General features: G+C 43.2%; 1 protein-coding gene across 1 annotated transcript in view; it reads left to right on the top strand.

The window, feature by feature from the left end:
• Nucleotides 1-23,705, top strand: part of SGPP2 (sphingosine-1-phosphate phosphatase 2) — a 74,868-nt gene extending 51,163 nt beyond the window's left edge. The window contains exons 3-5 of the mRNA XM_063440988.1: nt 13,334-13,513; nt 15,080-15,169; nt 22,080-23,705. Of these exons, the coding sequence (XP_063297058.1) occupies nt 13,334-13,513; nt 15,080-15,169; nt 22,080-22,622 (813 nt within the window). The 3' untranslated portion in view covers nt 22,623-23,705. The remainder of the gene's footprint in view (nt 1-13,333; nt 13,514-15,079; nt 15,170-22,079) is intronic.
• The last annotated feature ends 816 nt before the right edge of the window (nt 23,706-24,521 follow it).

The raw sequence follows: 24,521 nt of genomic DNA, 5'->3' as shown, positions 1-24,521 counted from the left end.
ATAAGCAATTTAATCATCTCAGATTTGGACAGGAACAGATAGTCATTCAAACATATTTGTTTGATCAAAATAATCTATGTCAATTACAACATATATATATATATATAGTTAGTGTGCGCTGGATCTTGTGTATTGTTTATTGTATGTGTGTGGCTGGAGTTTTGCACCGAGGCAAAAAACAAGACCGGTTAAATTGAGTGCGGGGAACCAGGATTTTTAAAATATATATATATATATATATATATATATATATATATATATATATATATATATTAAAATACTTAAACAGATTGAAGTGGTTATGGTACTTGCCAGGTCTTGCATTACTATAATATGCTTTACTCACCTTTTATAGAGATTCCCAGTTCCCTGCATCTTGAAGCCTGACCTACAATGATAAAGTGTAGGTGTTTAGGTGCACCTAACCAATTCATACTAGGGATTGGGGCAGTAATAGGCACTCTCCGCTAATCAATGCCTGCCACCCCTGGCATAGCTCCAAGTCCACAAAATCACTTCATGGTATGGGGCACACCAAACAAAATTCATTATTTAGGTACTGGTGCTGTAGGTGGGGTTCCTGTTCCACCAAAAGAAAACAGTCCTTTGCACCTTGATGGCTGAATAAAGCACCATTTCACCCTTTCTCAAACAGGACGGCTGGGGAATTATTCAACACTGTGTCTTAAGTCATGTTGCTCAACCCTGCTGTTTGATGGCTGACTAAACCACCATGTAATCTCTTCTGTGTTCTGATGACTGTTTTCTTTCCATAACTCTGACTCTACCATTTCATCATTGGACGCCAGGCTGATGGGGTCAGATAATATCTACCGAACAATAGGTAAACTGTTCAATCCGTTAAAGTGGCTATGGTGCCTACAAAGTTCCTTTAAAATCTGGTTATTTTATTATTATTATTGGTATTTATATAGCGCAGACTTATTCCGCACCGCTTTACAATATTATGAAAGTGGGAAATTTAACAATAAATGGGACAATTACAGAATAATACAGGAACAGCAGGTAGATGAGGACCATGCTCAGACGAGCTTAGTCTAGAGGAGTCTATTTGTATCCAGTCATAATCTTGGCCTGCAAATGTCACTGCAACATTTATAAAAGTGACAATACAATTCACAATGGTGCCCTTTTATGTAATTATGCCACTAGGGTCAGGGGTAGGTATATCCACATGGAATTAAGCAGTTCTTTGATGCTGTAGAACTTGTATCAATTCCTTTCCTATCTGCTCCTAGGCTCCGTTATGGTTATTACAATGCTCTTATGACCGACAACATTTTTCTGGGATTTTTCTTTTTTTCATTTTATTTATTTTAAAGAGATTCAAATTCTTGACCTCTTAATTGCTAAATACTACATATTAAGATGATGGCATTTTAGCTTTATTAGATTCTGACTTTGTATTTGAAGTTACCATATATACTCGAGTATAAGACGAGTTTTTCAGCATATTTTTTGTGCTGAAAAACCCCCACTCGTCTTCTACTCGAGTGAGTGTCTGTATTATGGCAATTTACATTGCCATAATACAGACAAGGGGCTGTTGGGGGCTGGCAGGAAGCTGTTACTTACCTTTCCTGGAGCTCCTGTCAGCTCCCTTCTCTCTCCTGCGTTCCTGTCAGCTCCCTCTGCAAGTCTTGCGAGAGCCGCGGGGTCAGAGCTCCGTGCGGCACTCACACCGCGAGACTTGCAGATGGAGCTGACCGGAACGCAGGAAAGGTAAGTAACAGCTCTCTGCCAGCCCCCCTCCTACACAGCCCATCCACTGGACCACCAGGGAATGAGAGCCCCCTCCCTGCCATGTATCAAGCAGGAAGGGGGGCCGAAAATAAATAAATACAAATTTAAATAATATATAAAAAAATATATTAATAATAATATTTAAAAAATATTAAAATAATATAAATACTAATAATAAAAATGCCCACGCCCCACCAAGGCTCTGCATCACATACTCATACACACACTGCACTCACACACACACTGCACTCACACACACACTGCATTCATACACACACTGCACTCGTTAAACACACTGCACTCGTACCACACACACTGCACTCGTACCACACACACTGCAATCGTACACGCACTCATTACATACACACTGTAAATAAATATTCAATTAATATAATATTTTGGGGATCTAATTTTATTTAGAAATTTACCAGTAGCTGCTGCATTTCCCACCCTAGTCTTATACTAGAGTCAATAAGTTTTCCCATTTTTGAGGGGTAAAATTAGGGGTCTCGACTTATATTCGGGTCGACTTATACTTGAGTATATACGGTAATTGAATTTCAAAAGCATAAATAAGTTTATGGGTGAGTATGGTCCCCTGACAATGTAACTGTATGAAGACACGAAGTGTAATGTTTTGAATTGTTAATCGATCATGCCTGTATAGTCAAACTGGGCTTCCTCCTTGGGAACTGATGAAAAAGTCTGTAGTGTGTAATGGTATGGAGACACGATGACTATGGTGTCTGTCCGACGAGTCATATGATCAGGTCACAGAAAGGTTTCAATTCTGCCCTTGCTAGAAGGCAGTATAACGAATTAGTTGACTGGCCACAAGCTTGTCGGTTTCTTGCAATTACAAGGGTCATTGCTGGGTGACCTTCATTTGAGCCTATGTGTGGCAGGTTGTATTTCTTTCATGTGATCACACTGAATGCTCCAGTATTTGAAGAGTTGCCTGAAAGCCTGCCTGAAAATGTTATTCTCTAGTTAAAACTAGACAGGGTTTTGAAGACTACATGCGCTCCACAATTGGCACAACCTCAATGCCTATTTTATCTTAATTTGCCATTTTTAATGTATTTTCACCTTTGTCAAGTGATAAATGGAATGTAACAAATCTCGATTACCTTCAATCATTACGTAATAGGGTCCAGTTGTATGAATTGTTCTTGTTATATTTTTGTTTTATTTACAGGTGGATTGCATTGTAGCCACTATTGGGTGTAGTTTGTATGTTTCTATGGCTAGGTTGATCATATTAACCACACTTTATTATCTCGAGGATTTTCTCTAATGACCATGCAATAGAAGCACTGTACAGATCGCCCTGCTTTCTCAGACCTATTTCACTGTTAAACACATGGTTTTCTGATTTAGATCACTGGCATATAAGACTATACAACTTGATGCCATGGCAGAATTTTTACATTTATTTTTGGTAGACCTCGTTTTTGGCTGTTGCCCTATGTACACCATTTTATGTTGTGCCCCTGTGGGCCTTGGTAGGGATGACACATGGGCTGGAAGTGTAGATACTTGTTTGTTTATATTATGTAATTGTGCTGTCTAACGGTGTTCTGCAATTCATGCAAACATAGAATAATACTAGAATACTGTCACTGGAATAAGGTTCACTATTTACCACTGTCATTTAGATGCTCTGAAAAATTACAAACTGGTGGTGTACAGATGGTGTATCCCCATAAGCAGCCACTCTGATGTACTTGTGTTGTAAATCCAATCATGATGGGTTCATTCCAGGGGTGTATAAAATAAAACCAGACCAAGTGTTGCAAACAAAGGTTAACTCTTATGGGCTGATCCACTTATTAATATTGCAATATGGCTCATCCAAGGTAAAAACGGAAATCTGTATGACGAGTGAGCTTTGAGCATTGTGGAAAGACTTTCATAAATATTGCCCATCATAATTATTAACTTTATTGGTTCGAATTGTCAGCATAAATGATCGTCTTAGATATCTAAAATCAGATAAATTGGCTAATGCAAGGCCAGGACAAGGCCCGATTCATAGTTATTTCAACAATTATCTTACTTTTGTTGCATATTTTGATTCAGTTTAGCATACGTGACAGGTGTATCGTCGTGAACTGGAGTTATTGTTAGCGAAATGGAGTTTACATTGTTAGTTAGCATAACTGCTAAGAAACAATTGAACAGCAGAAACTTATTATTACATATTGATCTCTTAACTTAAAAAACCTAAGGCTAATGGTTAGCAAGCATAGAGTGTATAGCTAACTGACAGAAAAGGCATCTGTCCTGTTTCTAGCATGACAAATGACTGGTGTACACAGACATTTGACCTGAAACAAATTTTAAAGCAAAGGTAACATTAATACTTTGAGGAGAGAGCAAATAAAGGTCAGCTTAGCTCAACAAAATTAATACTTCAAGTGGTTTTCCCAAATTCACCTGAAAATGCAATTTATAATGGCTATTCCAGCCTCAAAATCATCCAACCCCTTCATGGCAAGTATCTTTAGTACTTGGTAGAGCAGTCTTTTGCTGTTAATAGTTTGGGGTTTGCGTTGTGCAATAGCCTTCTTCAAATCCCACCAAGATTTTCTATGGGGTTCAAGTTAGGTGACGGTGATGGCCACTGCAGAATTTTCCAGGACTTCTTTTGCAACCAAGTTTTGGTAGAATTTGAGGTATGCTTGGCATCATTGTCTTTTTAGAAGGTCCAATGAACTCAAGCTTCAGCTTGCCTTCCACACGCTGCATGTTTGTAGTGGCCCCCCCCTCCCCCCGCACGCTTACTCTGCGTGGGCCGGGGCAGCAACACATGGCGGCGGGCACCTAATCACAGGGGTTGCAGGGCTGCGACCGCGGTATGTACACCAGTGCATGCAGATGCACACACACTTAAAGGACCACTACAGACACCCAGATCACATCAGCTCAATGAAGTGGTCTGGGTATCAGGTCCCTCTAGTTTTAACCCTGCAGCTGAAAGCATAGCAGTTTCTCTTGCTATGTTTCACTGAGGGTTAATCCAGCCTCTAGTGGCTGTCTCACTGACAGCCGCTAGAGGAGCTTCCGCGATTCTAAGACACTGAACGTCCATAGAAAAGCATTAAGTAATGCTTTTCTATGGGCGGGTTGAATGCGCGCACGGCTCTTGCTGTGCATGCGCATTCGGAGCTGAGAGGCGGAGGGATCCCCAGCGCCAAGGGAGTCCGGCGCTGGAGAAAGGTAAGTGCTGAAGACACACACTCTCACGAACAGACGCATACACACTAGCTAACAGACACACACATTTACTGACAGAGACACACTCAGCGACAGACATACATACACACTCACTGACACTCACTAGCAGACACACACTCAACAGACACTCACACTAACACACACACACTAACACTCACAGTAACACTAACACTCACAGTAACACTAACACTCACAGTAACACTAACACTCACAGTAACACTAACACTCACAGTAACACTAACACTCACAGTAACACTAACACTCACAGACACACTAACACTCACAGACACACTAACACACACACTAACACTCACAGTAACACTAACACACACACCAACACTTACAGTAACACTAACACACACACCAACACTTACAGTAACACTAACACTCACAGTAACACTAACACACACACTAACACTCACAGTAATACTAGCACACACACACACAAAAACAACAAATTTTTTATTTTTATTTAATCCCCCCAGCCTCCTTACCTTTTGGAGTGCTGAGGGGATTCCCTGGGGTCCAGTGGTGCTGCTGGGCTCCTGGGGGGCCGGTCACCCGGCGGGCAGGCGGGCAAGCAGGCAGGCTGGCGGGCGCACGAGGGAGCACTCGACCCTGAGTGCTTCCTCTTCAGCTCCCTCGCGCGCCGCGTACTGATACCGGCGCCGGAAGATGACGTCATGTGAACCATTCATTTGACTTGGCCATATTTCGTAATGCAGTCAAACATGACACTCAACAAATCCCTAGCCAGCTCAGGTATTTCAAGTGTTCCAGCTCAAGCACACCTGGTGCAACCAATGATGCCCTTGATTAGTTGCATCAGGTGTCCTTTAGACAACACCTGTTTTGCATATGTGTGCTGTTGTGAGGGATTCTATTCAGGGGGTTGCATAATTTTGAGATTGGAGAAGTCATAAGTTGCATTTTCAGTTGAATTTGGGGAAACCATTTGAAGCATTTGTTGTGTTTTCAATTGCTTTTGTTTAATTTGTGAATTACAAACAGCTTAAAATCTGTACATTTTGACAAACAGTATTTTTATTTATTAAGTTGAATAATTAAAAAATGTTATATGACTATATAGACACAGACCATGCAAATCTGTTATTGTTAGAAGCATAATGTATTCTTGGAGCGGTTATTTCAGTATTTGAGCCTTGACTGCTGACCCAAATACCAAACCCATTACCCCCAATAACGACATGACACCTGATTGTTGGGTAAGGGCAATGGCCACAGCTTTATTAATCTTTAACACAGCCAGCATTTCCACCTTTCAGCTGTTGGGGTGACTACCCAACAGACAGATACTCCAAGTCTTTATCCAGAGTTCGTACAGCCTGCCTTCGGCCATCAGCCCTAGCAGGCTGCGACTCCCCAAATCCTTTCCGTGCATTACGTGCGCTGGCCAGGAACTCCGCCAACGCGATGCCGGCCCTCCCTCTCCTTTCCTGGCATCGCGCCCCCCGCAGCCAGCGCCTTTTCTATACCCGATTGCAGACCTGCATTAAATATGTCCAATCCTATTTGGTTCAGGTGCACTGCGTCTGCCCTCATCAAATTCCGATTGTCCCCCTCCAGCTCCACATGCCGGACCGCCACACCACCAAGCCGCCGCACAAACCGAGAGATCGTCATGTTGACCTTGCGCCTGCTCCGCTCCAGACCCTTGGCATGCGGCAAGACCTGCCAGCCAGGACGGGGAACAATCTCCGACCAAATCAGGGTACAGTCTGTGAATCGAGCCAAACACCGGGCCAAGTCGTGCTTGACAGAGTGCATTAGATCCACCGATCTAACCCTCCCTAAATCATTACCTCCCGCATGAATCACAACTGTAACAGCCCCCGACACGAACCTGCTCAGGGCCACGCACTCCGGATAGACTTGCCTCCAGGACAGACCCCTAACACCCCTCCAGCGTACCCTTGCTATGTCCATGGAGATCCCTAGGTTCTGTCCATAGGAGCGAGACTGAGCCCGTCGAGCTGCCCAATATATAAACAATTGCCCCAAGATCCATACATAACGGGGGACACAACAGACAGACAAAACTCCTTTGTTATGTCCCGCCAGCCTAAAAAACTAAACAAAAACGACAGAGCTCTCTCTGCCGATGCACATGATTGACCTTGCTCCAGGAGCCTACTCATATAGCGTAACGTTACTGTGAACCGGGCTGACCCCGATGACATACAATCATACCCATCCACACACGACAGCCAACCTACCCATACCAACCTGTACGCCTTCCACGTAGCAGCCGACAACGATTCCGACATCAAGGACATCAGCCCTCCGAAACCAGGTCCCATAAGTATGCCGGGCAGCGAAGACCCTCCTGTTCTGCTTCCGGGGCCGACTCCCGAAAACGGTCCCACTGACCAAGAAAGAGAGTCTGCCACCACATTCAAAACCCCCGGTACGTGCCGAGCATGCAACCACACATTAAACTGTAAGCTCAGCAGCACTAGATGACGCAAGAGGGCCAGCACTGGAGGAGATGCAGACGATGATCGGTTAATCACATGGACCACACTCATGTTATCCGTGTGAAAAACCACCACCCGGTTCCGCAATTCATCCCCCCACAGTGCTAGCGCCACCACTATGGGGAACAGCACCAAGAACGTAAGGTTCTGCATCACTTCCAGCTCACGCCATGCTGACTGCCAAGCAGCCGCACACCACTTGCCCTGAAAGAAAGCCCCAAACCCTACTGACCCCGATGCATCCGTATAGAGGTCAAGTTCGGCATTGGGAACCGCTTCCCGCAACCAGCATGATTGGCCGTTATACCTACCCAGGAAGGCACTCCATACCTGCAGGTCAGCCCTAAGCTTGGCCGTCACCCGAATGAAATGGTGAGCCTCCGTGATACCAACCGTCGCCAATGACAAGCGCCGGCAAAAAGCCCGACCCATGGGTAAAACTCTGCAAGCAAAGGCTAGATGACCCAGCAGTACTTGCATCGTGCGCAACTGGACCTTCCGAGACGATTTGACCAAGTCAATCTGCTTCAGCAGCACCATTAGCTTTTCGTCCGGTAAGCGAAAAACCATGTCCACGGTGTCAATCTCGATGCCCAAAAACGACAGCCTAGTGGCTGGCCCCTGTGTCTTCGGCTCTGTCACTGGCATGCCAAACCACACGGACACTGCGCGGAAGGCCGAAAACAACAGAGCACATCCGTCACCCTCCCGAGGACTCACAAACAGGAAGTCGTCAAGTGCATAACCGAATCCAAACCCGAATACTGAACCATGGACCATTTCAAAATAAGAACACAATATCGAACAACCCATGGGAAGGCACATGTCGTAGAAAAACGACCCCTGGAATCGACAACCCAACAGGTGATAACATTCTGGGTGAACCGGCAATAACCGAAAGGCCGATTCGATGTCTGATTTAGCCAGGAGTGCCCCCAACCCCGCTTCCCTAACCAATGACAGGGCCCTGTCAAACGAGGAATAACGCACCCTGCTGAACTCCTTATCGATATAATCGTTCACCGACCTCCCAGCCGAGTAGGACAGGTGATGAATCAACCGAAAGGAGCCAGGCTCCTTTTTAGGTACCAGCCCCAAGGGCGATACCCGCAAGTTGTGAAATGGGGGGTAAGAAAACGGCCCCGCCATGCGCCCCAAAGACAACTCTTTTCCCAATTTGGCACCCAAAACTTCCTCCTTACCCTGGACCGACCAAAGATTATCCGCCAACAGTGGCTCCGACGAGAAGACAAAGGGGATCCAGAATCCGACTGAAACCGCGGCGTTGCAGCGTTAAGGGTAGGCCTCGAGCCATGGCAACATCCTTGCCACGCTCACTGGGGTCCTCCCCTTTGGAACCATCCTCTCGGGACCCTGCCTTGGGGATGGACTGCTTTGCCTTCTTAAAGCATCGCATGGCGGGGTGAGCCCCCCCGCAATGCGAGCACTGGTGCTTGAACCTACAGGAGTACCACCACCTGCAGTGGCTCTCATTGAAGAGCCAGCACACTCCTTTTTTCTGCCCAGCCGGCGCACCGGAGGAAGCTCCGGCGCTGGCTGCCCCTGGAAAGGACTCCAGACAACTAGGCGTCATGAGTAACAGCCACAGGCTGCCATTCTGCGTGCTGAAGTCCAATCCAGGACACGCCGCCATCTTCTGACGGAACTGCTGGTCGTAACGGAACCAGCTCTGCCCGCCATACACCTTATAGGCACCCCAAATCAGATCCAAGTACCCTATCCGGGAACCGACGGGTCAGAATACTTGCGAAAACCGTGAAACCCTGTAACCAATTCCCAAACGTTTGTGGGATTTGCTTACCCTTCTCAGGGTCCTGTGGCTCAATCCACAGAATCCCTGTCCGGGGAAACCAGGGACAAAAAGTCCACAAATTCCCCTTTAATAATCTTATCCCGTATCCCATGCATGCCCAAGGGGGATAGTTCACAACCAGGTAGAGCGGGACGAACCCCCCCCCCCCCATGCCTGGGCCCTATCGGCTGGAGCTTCCTCCAGCACCCTGCGCGCGTCCCATGATTAGCTATGCGCAGACCCTGTCAACCTATCTACCACTGACCTGAGCAAGCGCAACAATTCCCTATCCGCAGCCTGCTCCTGCCCTAGCGCGCCCTGCCCCCCAGTTAGGCTACCCCAGGCGTTAGCGCAAGCCACCTCACCACTTACTGGAGCTGCCACGGTAGCCTGCTCAGGTTGGCGAGGTCTGGGAACCGTCCTCCGGTCCAACTCTTCCTCCTCTTCCTCCTGTGATCCAGATTCCGAGTCCTCCTGCAGCCTCCTCTGGCTGCTGTCTCTCCACCATGTTGGACTCCTGGCCGGCAGTCCCAGAGTCCTACTTGCTGCCCTCTGGGACCAGCCCAGCCTTCTCCTGGGCTGTACAGCCCTCCGGTCCCGGTCTTTGGCACCCCCACGGCTCCTCTGGGGCTCCGGCGCCGAATTTGCGCACACTTCTGGGTTCTCCGGTGGGGCCTGTGACGTCCGCACTGTGCACCGTGAGTCTGTCACGTACGCACCCCTTGTGACGTCCGGCGTCTCCACGCACCGTCCAGACGTCAGACGTCGATGCGTCACTTCCTGCCGCACTGGAAAAGGAGGACTGCGCGAGCGATCTTCCCGAGCTCCGCCATTTTGGGCCCGCCTTACCGCAACTCTCACCACCCGGGGCTGCCTCCTGGAAGCCCGGGATCCGCCATCACTGTCTCCATGCTCCGGCGCCGGCTGCCGCCCGCTGGTCCCGTCCTCCGATCCACCTCCTCTACGCACCGGACTGGGGGAAAGGCAGGAAGGAGGCCTAGAACGCCTCGGCCTCCTCCCGCGGGCCAGAGAAGGGGTCTCCGCCACCGGCTGCTCCACTTCCATCCAGGCCTGGGGAAGGTCGGCCATCAGCTCTGCCAGAGAACCGGATCCATTGGAAGCCAGGTAAGCCTGCAGCACCCCCAGCAAAGCCTCCCTTGACAACTCAGCCATCTTGCAGGGAAGGCCTAGCTTGCAATTAACTGAAACCACTGGAGTGAATGTAACTAAATCCTGTTTTTTTTTTTTTTTTGAACTGCAGAAGGCTAGAAGCTAAAGGGCTCTGAAACTATGAAATATGACTATATAGACACAGACCATGCAAATCTTTCATTGTTATAAGCATAATGTATTCTTGGAGCGGTTATTTCAGTATTTGAGCCTTTCTGTAAAATTGAACCACAGAGAAATGCAATTTTAAAAGGATGCTATAGTCCCAGGAAGCCATTTTCCTGGCACTTTAGAATCCTACAGTGCTCCCTCCCTTGCGCCCCCTCCTACTTTGGTCACTTACATGAATCCAGCGCTGATGTCTCTCAGCACTGGGTCAGGCTCCTCCCCTGCCAACATCAGCCAGCGGGGGAGATGTAATGCACATGTGCGGCAATGACTGTGCTCGCATTAGGATTTCCCCATAGGAAAGCATTATTGAATGCTTTTCTAAGGGGAAAAACAATCTGACGCTGGAGGTCCTCATGCTGAGCGTGTGGACGTCCAGCGTCAGATAATGGACCAAATGTCAGTTTCTAACCAGGAATCACTCTAGTGGCTGTCTGCTAGACAGCCACTAGATGTGGAGTTAACCCTGGGTAGTAATTATCACAGTTTCTCAATTGCAATAATTACTATTGCAGGGTTAAGGGACATGAGACATTGGACATTGCACCCAGACCACATCAATGAGCTGATGTGGTCTTGGTGCTTACACTGTCCCTTTAATTATATTATATTGTGGCAAAAGTTGGGGTGTGTGTGTGTGTGTCAGTGTCATAAGTGTCAGTACAGGAGCCTGCCACACACAGCAATTCTAGCTGGGCACCTTGCAAGCTGGTGAATAAATTTTGGCAGATTTGGGAATCTGTCAATGCTGTGCTTGGTAAGGGAGCAACTGGGCTGGTTTTGCTGTTTATGATGTCTCTAGAACCCTTGAATGGAATTATTTACCCATAATAAACAGTTCATCATTATATATCCATGTATATATCACAATAATAGTAATTTTGTGTGTGTATTTTCTTAAATGTGTAAAGTAATGATGAGACGAATATAGCTGTGGTTCATGAGAGTAACTGTGATCGGATCGGTTGCACAGAAATCATGCTCTTCGATCTCCGACACTTCCTGTATTTCCTCTTCTCCAGACAGACTTATTTTTAGCGATTTCTTTTAGCTCAGAATTTTTCTGACTATGTTGCCATAGAGATGGCTGTTATAGGTGCCCAAGTCATAGCTGAAGGCGTTTCCCTGTATTAACTGTGCATGGATATGCTAGTCTCCCTCTGATCAAAAAATATAATGCAGACTAAATAAAAAAATATATATTTAATAATAATAAAATGCTAGTCACGACACAAGGAGCTTACAATCTGTTGTGCAACACCACTGTATAATCTCCTTACGGCGATCTCACTATTGTTAAGAGAGAAAAAAAAAATTATATTGAGGGAAAAAGAAAACTACATTTTAGATTAAAAATTGCACTGTATAGAATGATTTGCAATCCAGACTTGGATATTTAACCCCTTATGGACCAAACTTCTGGAATAAAAGGGAATCATGACATGTCACACATGTCATGTGTCCTTTAGGGGTTAAATCTTCTTTACTAAATTTTATTTATAAAATATTTTACCAGGAAAGATAACGATTATTTTATCTTCTATAATCTTCCATCAAAATTCTTCAGATCTGAGCATTGCTGTATTTTTATATTGGGCTCTTCGTATATGAATAAGGTTAAGTCTAGGATTGTTGTTAGACTATTTATCAGTCACCTTGTGGCCAAACCTTCAAAAATTTAGATGGCCAGTGGAAGAAACATTTTACACTAGATTATATGTTGGGGGTTCGACTATTGAGGACTATTTTCAGTTCATGAATGTTACGGAAAAAGTTTTAAAATAATATTACACTACGTCGTTTTCACATGTGACTCAGTCTTGGACAATACCTATTCAATATTAGAATAAGCAATGTCTCATTAAAGTGCACACCAGAGCGCTGCTTTTAATAAAAACTAATTGTCATACCAAAAAAAAAACGCAAAAAAATTTATTTTTTATTTTTTCAACTTTCTAAAGAAATGATTGAAATTGTTATAAAACACAGTTGTCTATATTGTAAAACAGTGAGAAATTGGTTAAAAGCAACTTTTAGTCTCAACTAGATAACCGGAAAGAGTTATGGTTTGAGTAATTTCGAGAACATTACGTGAGAATCAAGTTGTGAAACTTGGATCTGTATGCAGTAACCGGTTGTAGAATATTAAATATTCTATGTTCATATTATATTCCTATTGGGTGTGGGATGTCTTTTGACAGGTGCTCGTTAGGTTGTTTATCACAGAATAGACCAGTATCGCCAGAACCAATTACATTATGACTAAACTCATAGGACTGATACCACGGAATCTAGGGTCATTTTACATTCTACTTGGAATCTACTTGGAGTCCACGAGAACTAGGGAAGTAGATATATTTACAAAACTATCTGCTATATAACAGCTATCCTCACTTCAAGGATCTAAATGGTTCCCTCGACTAGATCAGATCTTTTCACTTAATGACTAGTTGACTAGTGCAAAGAATCTGGTCCATTGCTAAGTAAAATTAGAGCAAAGTACATCATTTCTGATCAGACCCATGGAAACCAGTGGAAAGTTTTGCAGCTTGCTCCAAATCAGAATTTTGGTCCAGAACTGCTCGATTATTATAGGCCTTTATGTGTGTTGTCAGGAATGCTAAAAGAACACTTGTATGTATTCCAGACTCTTTTATATCTATCTGCTTTATAATTTCAGATTGTTATGTACCTGGGCCAAGCATCTAAGGACCTTCTAAAATGGCCACGTCCATCATCTCCTCCAGTGGTGAAGCTGGAGACCAGAGTGGAAGCGGAGTATGGAATGCCATCCACTCATGCAATTGCTGCCACTGCAATCTCGTTTACTTTCCTCTTGGCAACCATGAATAGGTACCAGGTATGAGAGCTATAATAAACCTACTGCCATGGAATGTTGCAATACATTAGAACGTTTTGTTTTTCCTCTGGAAGTTTTCGTTTTTTCTTCCCAACACAAACAAGTTCTGGTGCAGCATCATTTACAATGAATTGGCCTCCACACTGCTCACATGGAAAAAATTGTATTATTGTCCCTGTAAGGCAGAGCGGCACAATTTAGAAGTGGGTAGGGGCCAGAATTAAACACTGAAACTATAGTGTTGTAATGCCTCACTTTGCAAGTAAAGGTATAATTAATGATTACATTATTTAGCAAATAAGCCATATTATTAACCCCTTAAAGACCAAACTTCTGGAATAAAAGGGAATCATGACATGTCACACATGTCATGTGTCCTTAAGGGGTTAAAAAAAAATACTTTCCTAAGCAGTACAAGTTTAAATAAACTTTTCAGGTTTTCTTACAGTTAATGGGACATATTACACTTCTTGTCAGCAATCAGTTTATCGTACTCCAGAATCATGTTTGGATTGATGTTTTCAAAATATACCCCTCTGTGTCTCGTTGTCTCTCTTTTTTGCCCCTTCCCCAGCCCTTGTGTGTCTGTCCTCCCAGGCCCTTTGTCCATCTTTCTCCCCCAGACCCTTTTGTGTGTCTTTCTCCCTTTCCCAACCTCTTTGTGTATCTCTTCCCCTAACACCTTGTCTTTGTCTCCCCCCCCCCCTGTGTTGGTCTTTCTCCCCCCCCAGCCCCTCTGTGTCGGTCTGTTGTCCCCCCACCCTAACCCCCAGTTCCTCAGTTTTTTTCTCTCCCCCCCCCCCCCCCCTCCCCCCCTGTGCATGCTCACCTCCCTCTTGCAGTGTGGCGGAGCTCCTGTAACCTTTCCCCAGTCTGACAGTAAGCAGTTCTGTCCTCTCAGTGAGCACTTTGTCAGACCGGTAAGAGATTACAGGAGCTTCTCCAACCCGGTCAGCGCCTCGGCCACGCTACAGGCTGTGACCATCAGAAGGATTTGTATGTTTCTATCTCACCCACCGCTTTCCTTATCGTTTCCCACTCCTGTCTTAAGCATTCTGTGTGCCTCCTACAGCCTCTCGTGTCTTTTTACTTTTTTTGCTTGTCTCTCGCTCAATCTTTATCCTTGCCTCAGGTCCATGCAATGTGAGACTGATATGCTGTTGGATGCTCATGGTCTTTGCCCATTCCTAGCAGCTCCCCTGCAGACTCTGTTTGAGTAATGTTGTAAGATCCCATCCCCACCTCTCTCCCCACTCTGCACTGGTGCCAAAACTGGAAAGTTTCACTTCTCCCGACCAGATGGAAATAATGGCAGTCAAGGGATATGGGGCAAAGGTAGTGATAGAAACACATGTAAACCACATTATGCAGAGCCGAGCAGGGAGATATTTTGATTGTTCTGCCAGTTCAGAGAGGTCCCCTCACTGACAGATCTGGAACTCCAAGTTCAGACAGCGTCCATTGGGCCCCTGTTTGAAGCTGGGCTCTAGGCAGCTGCCTAATGTGTAATGAGTCTCTCTAGAGAAGTAATGTAGACTGTTTTCTAAGCCATGTTTTATTTTGCAGTACCCATTTGGGATTGGCCTTACTGCTGCTCTCTGCTTATCCACTCTGGTGTCTCTCAGCCGGCTTTACACAGGAATGCACACTGTACTGGTGAGATATGTATTGCAATATATTTTATTTAGTTATTGTTGACTTGATGTATTTATTTTATTTCATATATTTCAGCTTGAATGTTGTCTAAAGCATTCGGTGTGGCTTTTAATTCCTAGATTTTACTATTAACACAACGTAAAGTCATGATTTTATTAATGACACGGAGGCAAGTATTATGCTCTCTCTTTCCTTTAATTTCCCTCAGCAGCGAAGAGAGAGATGTATACAGAAGAGAAAAAACAAACATAACATTGCATAGTAACAGTGCAACCAATCAGCACTCATCAACTAGTATATAACATGTAGCACTCCAACACTCTTCCTCTTTCTGTAGCGATCCGAAGACCAGCAGAAAATCAAAACCGCAAAACTGAGTCGAACTGTAAACTGCATAGCAGCTGTATGTCCTTCCTCCATGAAGTAACAATTTAACTTCCTCTCAAGGCTTCCGAACTTTGGTTTATGTATTTAAGAAAATTAAAATATGTAATAACGAAATTCGTGATACGATTTCCGCATCTATATATGGCAATATGTGAGATATCATGAAGAAAGACAATTCAAAGTCAACCATATAACATCGCAAGAACAAACATCCTAACCTGATCTTCGGGTCAAGAACTAATTTATGTACTTATCTGTACAAATCTAACATAAGATGTCGTTCAGTAATGGGTCATCCCAATGTCCCAACCCGAGGGAGGGTGGGTGGGAATAAAACTCGCGTCTGTGTCATTAATAATATCATGACTTTACGTCATGTTAATAGTAAAATCTAGGAATTTTATTAAAGACACGGAGGCTCCTATTATGCTAGTTTAAAGCTGAGCCACAACTAACTCTGAGAAATGTTGAACCGGTTTAAAGTAGGAATTTCGGAATGTGGATTCCGTAGACCAATCTGCAGCCTTTAATGTATCTTCCAACCTACAACCTATCGCCGAAGCTTTTAATGCCATAGTGCCACTGACCGAATGAGAGATGAAAATTGTGGTGTCAATTCCGGCTGATGTTAGCAGCCATTTGGCCCAGGGTGCCAGCGTAGGTGTAGACACTGGAAGAGAGAGAAATGAATGCAAAAAAACACCAATATTAACGATACCAATGGAAAACAGGGAGTGTGCCAGAGTGATAGGAGCCGTGTTCCGCTATTCCGCCGGACCGCGCTGAGAATCCCACTTTTGGGCCGTACTAAAATGGCCACCGGCATTGGCGGCAACGTGGAAACCAAGCAAATGGCCGCCGCAAACACATAGTGCATGCGCGGTGGTAATAGTGGGCAGAACAGAAATGCAAATGGCGTTCAGAATAGTGTTTGCCTCGCGGTAAAAAAAGTGGTCTGATCGCCGACTGCGATATCCCGCGGGCGAAGGGAACAAACAGCTGGGGGACACTTAATGTCTTCCCGCGGTTGGCAAAGTTTTGGATGTTGAGAGGGAGGCAGGAGACGGACCCCCAAGGGGAAGGAGGGTGACTTTAGTCACAGATCCCACATTCCCAGGGGCACACTCCAGAGGATTAAACCAAATAAACATAGAATCAAGCAGTTAGAAATAACATTAATCAAGTGGAAAAAATTACCAAAAGAGTAAAATATTTCTTATTGTCAAACAGTGTAAAAAAGCAAATGTACTTATCTGGTCTGAAGGAGCAGCGAAGAAAGAGGAAGAGTGTTGGAGTGCTACACCTTATTTACTAGTTGCTGAGTGCTGATTGGTTGCACTATTACTATGCAATGTTATGTTTGTTTTTTCTCTTCTGTATAAATCGCTCTCTTCACTGCTGAGGTAATTAAAGGAAAGAGAAAGCATTATACTCTCCTCTGTGTCATTAATAAAATCAAAAAAAGTTTAAAAGTGATAGCATCAATAGAAACAAAAACACATTTAGTGGGCAAGGGTCATTGACCTTCCTTCTAACCCAGGGATAGGCAACCTTCGGCTCAGAACCAGAGCTTATTGGTCTGCTGTTAGTGGCAACTTTTTTTTTTTTTTATTATTTTTTTTTAATCTGGCAAATAACTATGTTCGCAGTGAGAAGCTAGATTGATTTTTAAATTTTTTTGTTGTTGTTGTAACTTTAGATTGTTAATTTAAGCCATTCAATGCACATGTGATCAATACAAATCATGACAAATGTTCTTCTCCAAAATGCAGTGTTAGAAGTGAGAACTTTTGCATTGACCGTGTGGTTTTGTTAACATTTATGTTAAATGTAAAAGTCTATATAGAGCTTGAATCTAGTGAAAAAAAAAACATAATTTGTCCAGCTGTAGCTCCTTCAATTCAACTCTTTGACAGGTCAATCCCTTTAAGACAGAAAGGCTCGAGCTGTCCGATGGAGGACATACTACAGCTGTCCTTCTGCATTCTTGACCTCCGGGATATTCTCCCAAGGACTCATGGGAATGGACTATTACACCCCACAGCTAGCTACAGTTACTTCTTCAATATCCTAATATTCTTTCAGTTTGGTTGGGACTAATGCTTAAGCCATAGCTTGTTCATGTGTCATGTGTACAAACCTCCAGGCAAGAGAAATCCTTAAGTGCACTACCCTCACTTTAATGAGCACAATTATCTAGAGAAGAGAAATAGCATCCTTGGTTCTTTAACAGCAGGAGGGTAAGTGAAACTATACAGGCTAGTGAAATGCTGGCCATTGAGGCCGGGAACTGTACATTCATAATATCCGCAACCTTGGCTCCCAGGCACTGAAGACTTAGAATTTTAAAAAGTATTCTAAAGAACTTGTTATATTTTCACCTTCAATAGTGGTGAGCCGGTGAAGGCTTAAATAGATGAAAGCAAGAGCAAGCCATTCTGTAGTGCGAAATGTCAAATTCCAAATGGTTTTCATTATATTCTTGTTTATATAATAAGCGAAATAATTAATTTTAAAAATATATTTCAAATGCAAGCAATTACATTTTGCTGCAGTTTGATGTTTTTTTTTTTGTTTTTTTTTTATAATTCTTTATTTTTGTTGAGGCATGTGATTATAGGGGTACAGAAAAAAGAGAGGGAGACTTTCAAGGGTTGTACAGGATAGGGTCGTCACAACATGTTGTCAAAGTCTCCTGTGATTATCAACCTCATTTTATATATATATATACATAGTAACATGCTATAGCCAATTACTGTTATCTCTCGCTTCAATACAGCTATCTCTCGCTTCAATACAGCTATCTCTCGCTTCAATACAGCTATCTCTCGCTTCAATACAGCTATCTCTCGCTTCAATACAGCTATCTCTCGCTTCAATACAGCTATCTCTCGCTTCGATACAGCTATCTCTCGCTTCGATACAGCTATCTCTCGCTTCGATACAGCTATCTCTCGCTTCGATACAGCTATCTCTCGCTTTAACACTGCTATCTCTCACTTTAATCTTGTTGCTTCGTTAAGCAGGCTTAGATAAGTGTATGTGGAGTACGTATGAGAGGTTAGATTATTAAGAACTGCACATTTTTCTTGCTATTTTTTGTCGTTTGGTACAAGCAGTAAACATTTTTCATGTAATACCTGTAGTATAACCGTCTTGTTGCGCGTTTGGTTTAAGTAATCTTCTAGTGCTTCTCCTTAACTTCACAGCAGATTATTTCACTTTTAACAAATAGAGATCATGTTTGCTCTATGCTATGCTTTATAACCACTATGCCTGCTAAGACTTAACTAAGTTACATGCTATATCTTGCTAGTGTATATTTAGCAGGCTAAGGGCATCAAGTAAAAAAGTGACATCTAAAATATAATCCTGACAGATTAGAACAATGGGAGAAGCAGGCTAATGTAAAATAGATGAAACAAATAAACAAAAAACATGAGCATTACACTTTCTACATCATAGAACGCTGTGCAAAGTCATGTGAGGGGTGCATATCAGGCGATACCCGATCCACGGTGTCTCAGTGAGGGAGTCTCAGCGTGCGAGTGAGTGGGGTCTATAAGCTGATCTTCCGACCTGTCTGCTGCTCGCTGTGTGGGGCTGGTGCCTCGATGGTGTGGTCATTTCAGCCGATGCCCCGCTTGATCAGGGGTGTTGTAGCTGGAGAGGGTGACTGACTGGGAGCCACTTTAGCCGTCAGCGTGTGCGGCAGGTCAGTCTCTTGGGTAGGAGGTCTCAGGAGTGTTGGGAGGCTTCCCTGTGGCGGCACTGCTGTAGATCCTGGTGGCAGTCGCCGCCAGTGGCCTCGGTTATCCGGCGTGTGCGGCTAGTGCTCCGGGAGGCTTTCCACTGTGGCCCTCGGCCCAGGTGAGCCCATTGCTTGTGGTATCAGTGTCATCCGATGTGCGCTCTGGGGGGGCCCGCTCTTCCTCGCTCCCCCTCCGCCTCCACACCCCATTATCCTGCAGGCGTGATATGGGCATAAGGCTTGTCGCGGGGGCTGCTGCAGGGCTCCGCCGTGAGGTAGAGTCCAAACTTACTGGTGTGTTGCTTTGTGTCGGCGGAGTTTCCCGCTCAGGAGAGGTGGCTGTCGGCCATCTTGGAGTACATCGCTCCAATCTCGATGTTTAGCAGGGCCTGGTTGAAGGCTCTGCGGCATGCTGCGGTGGCCACCTGTGGGGACCGGGATGACCCCCCCGGTCCAGAGGGGGGGGGGTGGGTGGGTGGCAGAGCGCCGGTCGGAGAACCGGGCGAGCGGCCGTCTCACCCAGGCTCAAGCTCTTAGGCCTCAGGCTCTTGTCGGGTTACTGTGGCGCCGCTGGGGTTCTTGTTCGGTGTCCCCGAAATCACCGTCGCCTGAGTGGTGCTTTGGTCACAATTCCAGGTCGGTGTTAGCTTTTGGTCCGCAGTTAGCACCGTTTTCCAAGTTCAGAAGCCGGAGCTCAGACAAAACGTGTCTGATCCGACCGGCGGTCAGGCCCCGCCCAGTTTGATGTTTTTAATAACATACATGCATTTTGCCCATCTGCCTGAGCCATGCGCACACATGCTTTATGTAGCATGCAGGCTGATCTGGTTGGTGCAGAGGCTCTCATTTTAAATGTAATCAGCGGGGGCACCCTAATTGGGTCTCCTATAGTTATAAAAATGTACAATTCTACTAATAATACAATCCCATTTATGTCAGAAAATGAACAATTCTCTAAGTGGAGGCTAGCATTTAGTTATGCACTAAAACAGACATGGGTGTTAGTGTATATATAATTAAGTTGGGGAATATTAGAGAGTTCAGCTTATAATACAGAACTCCTGATTAAAAAAAAAAAAAAAAAAAAAAAAAAATATGAAGGTACGGACATATGATAAAAAAATTCAAATTATGAATTCTAATGTTTAAGGGAATCATTTCTGCACCCAGTCTAGTTTTAAGATAAAAGGAACTGATTATTCTGTAAAATGCCTGGTTGTAAAAGGAGCGTCTTTGTGCTTTTAAAGAGTCCTTGTTATGTAAGTCGAATCATGTCGAATTGTAACAACATCATGTTTTTGCTATACTAGATAAGGCAGTCAGTGTTTCTTGAAGCAGATTTGCAAGGCTCAATTATTTTACTGGGCAGAGTGTGCTGTATTAATTAAGGAACAATAGATGTATATTGTACTTTTATCATGTCATGACTTGGGTTTCCTAGAGCCTTTGAAGAGATACCAATCCAGCATTTATAAAACAGTAGTAAGTTCTGTCTCAGCGAAACTGGCATGTGAGCAAGCGTGTAACAGGTTTGTTTCGGCACAGCCTTCTGGTGCCAAATGGGCATATTTTGTAACCGTAAAAGCACGGACGACAGCAGAGCTCATCAATAAACTGATATTGTGCAGGAAGATTAATTTGAGTATGCTACTCTTATTTTATAACTAACTGTTAACATTCATAGACAAAGATATTTGCAGAATGTGTAAATTTCCTTTATAACCTTGGACATAAGGACCTCTTAATGCGATGTATTGCTAAATGCACAGAACCTAAATTGGTTATTAATTGAAGTCATAACTATTTATAAAATCTAATGTACACAGAAAGATGTGAACATATTGTTAAATAGTGCATAATACCGGTAATGTTCAATACAGCACACATTCCACATCTATTGAAGTAAGTTATCAGACTATTAATATAATTATGTTCCACTTTTGAGGATAAACACCAATATCTCTCAGAATGTCACACTTTTACTCATAGAGTTTGCTACACATGTAGCTTCTGTTGTGGCAATCCAAATATACAAATCTTCCAAACATGCACAAGAAAAATAAAGAATTGAAAAGAAAAAAAAATCACTTCATACATTGTTTTAGGCAATTACAAGCAAATGCATAATCAAATTTTCTATCCAATTGATTTGAACTATGTTGGTCTATCACACCACTAAACCGTCTACAAATATGGCCTCCAGTGGCGGTCATGCAAATGTCTTCTTCCAATTCTTCGAGTGACACCACATGCTAGAAACTGTCACTTGCATTATTTGGGCTAGGCAGATGCAGACACTCTAATACCATCTAGTGGCTACAATCCTGGGGCTCTTGAGCTATCTATCGTAATGTCACTGATAAAATGTATAGATCAAATATATACCAACCTGAAGGTGTAATTTTGTTTTTAAACACATTTTGTGGGGATAGCTACTTCACTTTAAAAGGATTCTGCAGCCCCATAACTGCTTCATCATAATAAAGTAGTTATAGGGGCTGGTGCCCCATGGTTGTGTCTTTGGGTGAACATCCACCTGCCCCCTCTCTCCTCCTCAAACCAGCAGCACTGAATAAGGATTGGCTTGGGTCTGGTGACTGGCTAAGAATGTTCGTTGATGCTCTCTGCTTCTCATTGCTTGCTTGGTGAGGGTAACATTATGTACTATTTCTTCATTCCTTGTGCATAAACCAAATGTTCTACATCATGGTTAAAGCTTCCTATTCTTTGAGAACAAATACTATATAACATCTAAATGTTTTTGTTTTGCAGGATGTTATCTGCGGTGTTATGATTGCCTTGTTGTTCTTGGCCCTGACATTCCCCATGTGGGATTCAGTAGATGAATTACTTTTGACCAACCCTATCTGTCCAGTACTCGCAGTTATTGTTGGTTTTCTTTTAAGCTACACCTACCCAAAGATGGATCATTACAGCACCACCAGAGCGGACACGGTTACAATTTTGGGATGTGGATCAGGGATTTGTGTAGGGACTTGGCTCGGTCATTATTTTGGGATGACCTACAATCCCTCTGGTCCGTTTCCCCTTAGCATCCCACCAATCACCACAAATATGTTATTAGTGCAGTTAGCAAGATTTGTGCTCGGAGTAAGTCTCCTCCTTTTAACACGGTTTGCTGCTAAAACACTGTCCTTAAAAATTCTTGGCTCATGGTATAATGTTCCCACACAGGACCAATTGGTTAGACAGCGGCTGGAAATCGAAGTGCCCTACAAATTTGTTACCTACACTTCTCTTGGGGTTGTTGCAAATACATTGGTCCCGTGGTTGTATCAAGTATTTAGATTATAGTTGTCTAGGATAGGGCTTTACAGAATTAATCTATCAACTTTACGTTACAGATTGTGGGTCTATCTATATAAAGCACATTGCCCTGAGTTGACAAAATCCTTTAAACAAAATACAATATTTATTTCCAACAAAACTGTATCCGTTGGTTATCAACCGCTACACACGCTTTAGTGAATAGAGCTCCAAAACATACCTGTTTAGATTATGCATCGTATGTCACACACCTATATCACTCAATCTGCCCCATCTCATATACAGCACCAATGAGCCTATATATATATAATATTGTCACATACAGCATCCGTCTAATACCTCCTCTAATATAATGTTATATGTTCATATGGAGCAAATGATACGTTTTGTAAAACCGATTGTCCTGCTTGTGATTGTTCTTTATTTCTTAACTTGTTCAGGAAATGTCTTGATGCACAGAATTTGGCAGCAATATTTATCTATAATTTATATGAATTTTGTGTGTTGCTAATATGTTTTGCACCATAAGACAGGACACCTTACTTACACCTACAGTGTTTTTGAAGACTACGAAATAACAAAAGGGGGAAAAAAAAAATATCAAACTGGAACAGCCATGGATTTATCAATTGTTCATTTTTTATTAGATTGTATATATTTATACAGGTTGTTACAACTTTTTTCCCCCCACATGGTTCAGCATTTTTTTCTTTTTCTTTGAAGAGATCCTAAGAAAAATGGGGAATCTTTCAAGGTAGTATGGAGGTAACAGCATTTTCACCATTTCCTTAAACAGAAGTCCAGGACCAAATTGCAATATATTTATACAAAACTCCCATTTTATTATCTAAGTGTCAGAATTGCTTTTTGAAATCATCATTCGTGTAATGTTTGATTTGTGTTCTAGCTAAGAAAAGTCACCATTTATATTTCATACTGGATACCGTGGGACTGTGATAATAAACTACTTTTTTACTACAAAATTCAGTACAAATGAGAGGTGGAAAAAAAGTTTATAGGTGCAGATAGTTACTTATATGCAGATAGTAAATGTGCCAGAATCTATGAACTAAAATGAATTCTGCCACTTTTGTACAGATAACCCTGTACTATTAGAATAAAAAATATATTAAAAGTGCTATTAGATCTGCAAATTTAAACCTTTAAAATATTATTAGCAATCATTGCGAACGTGGAACAAATCCATTATTTTGTTTTAAACGGTGATCTATTAATGTCTGTCTGCAGCCATAATAGTAGGAGTGTTAAAATGATTGTTGCCAGCGTCTGACCTTTCGCATTGTACACTGCTGTGATATCATCCTCCCACGTTCAGTGCCGCAGGTGGGAGATTAACAAATAAGCAGCCGGTTTAGGGTATAGATCACACTCCTGTAGTCTCAATAACTGTGCATAAACAAATGCTATCAAACGTCAATGAACTGAAGCAACGTTGTAAAGAGTGGGCCAAAATTCCTCCACAACAATGTGAGAGACCTATAGTCATACAGAAAACAATTACTTGTTGCTGCTAAAGGTGTTTCTGCAAGCTATTGAATCATAAGGTGGACTTGGTTTTTCACACGTGACTTGTCCATGTTGGCTTTATTTTTGTTAAAGGAACACTCTAGTCACCTAAATTACTTTAGCTAAATAAAGCAGTTTTAGTGTATAGATAATTCCCCTGCAATTTCACTGCTCAATTCACTGTCATTTAGGAGTTAAATCACTTTTTCTGTTTATGCAGCCCTAGCCACACCTCCCCTGGCTTTGATTGACAGAACATGCATGAAAAACTGGTTTCACTTTCAAACAGATGTAATTTACCTTAAATAATTGTATCTCAATCTCTAAATTGAACTTTAATCACATACAGGAGGCTCTTGCAGGGTCTAGTAAGCTATTAACATAGCAGGGGATAAGAAA

Source organism: Pelobates fuscus, chromosome 2 (genome assembly GCF_036172605.1).
Source record: "Pelobates fuscus isolate aPelFus1 chromosome 2, aPelFus1.pri, whole genome shotgun sequence".
Lineage (NCBI taxonomy): Eukaryota > Metazoa > Chordata > Amphibia > Anura > Pelobatidae > Pelobates > Pelobates fuscus.
The sequence above is the reverse complement of the archived record's forward strand: the minus strand, read 5'-3'. Positions and strand labels throughout refer to the sequence as shown.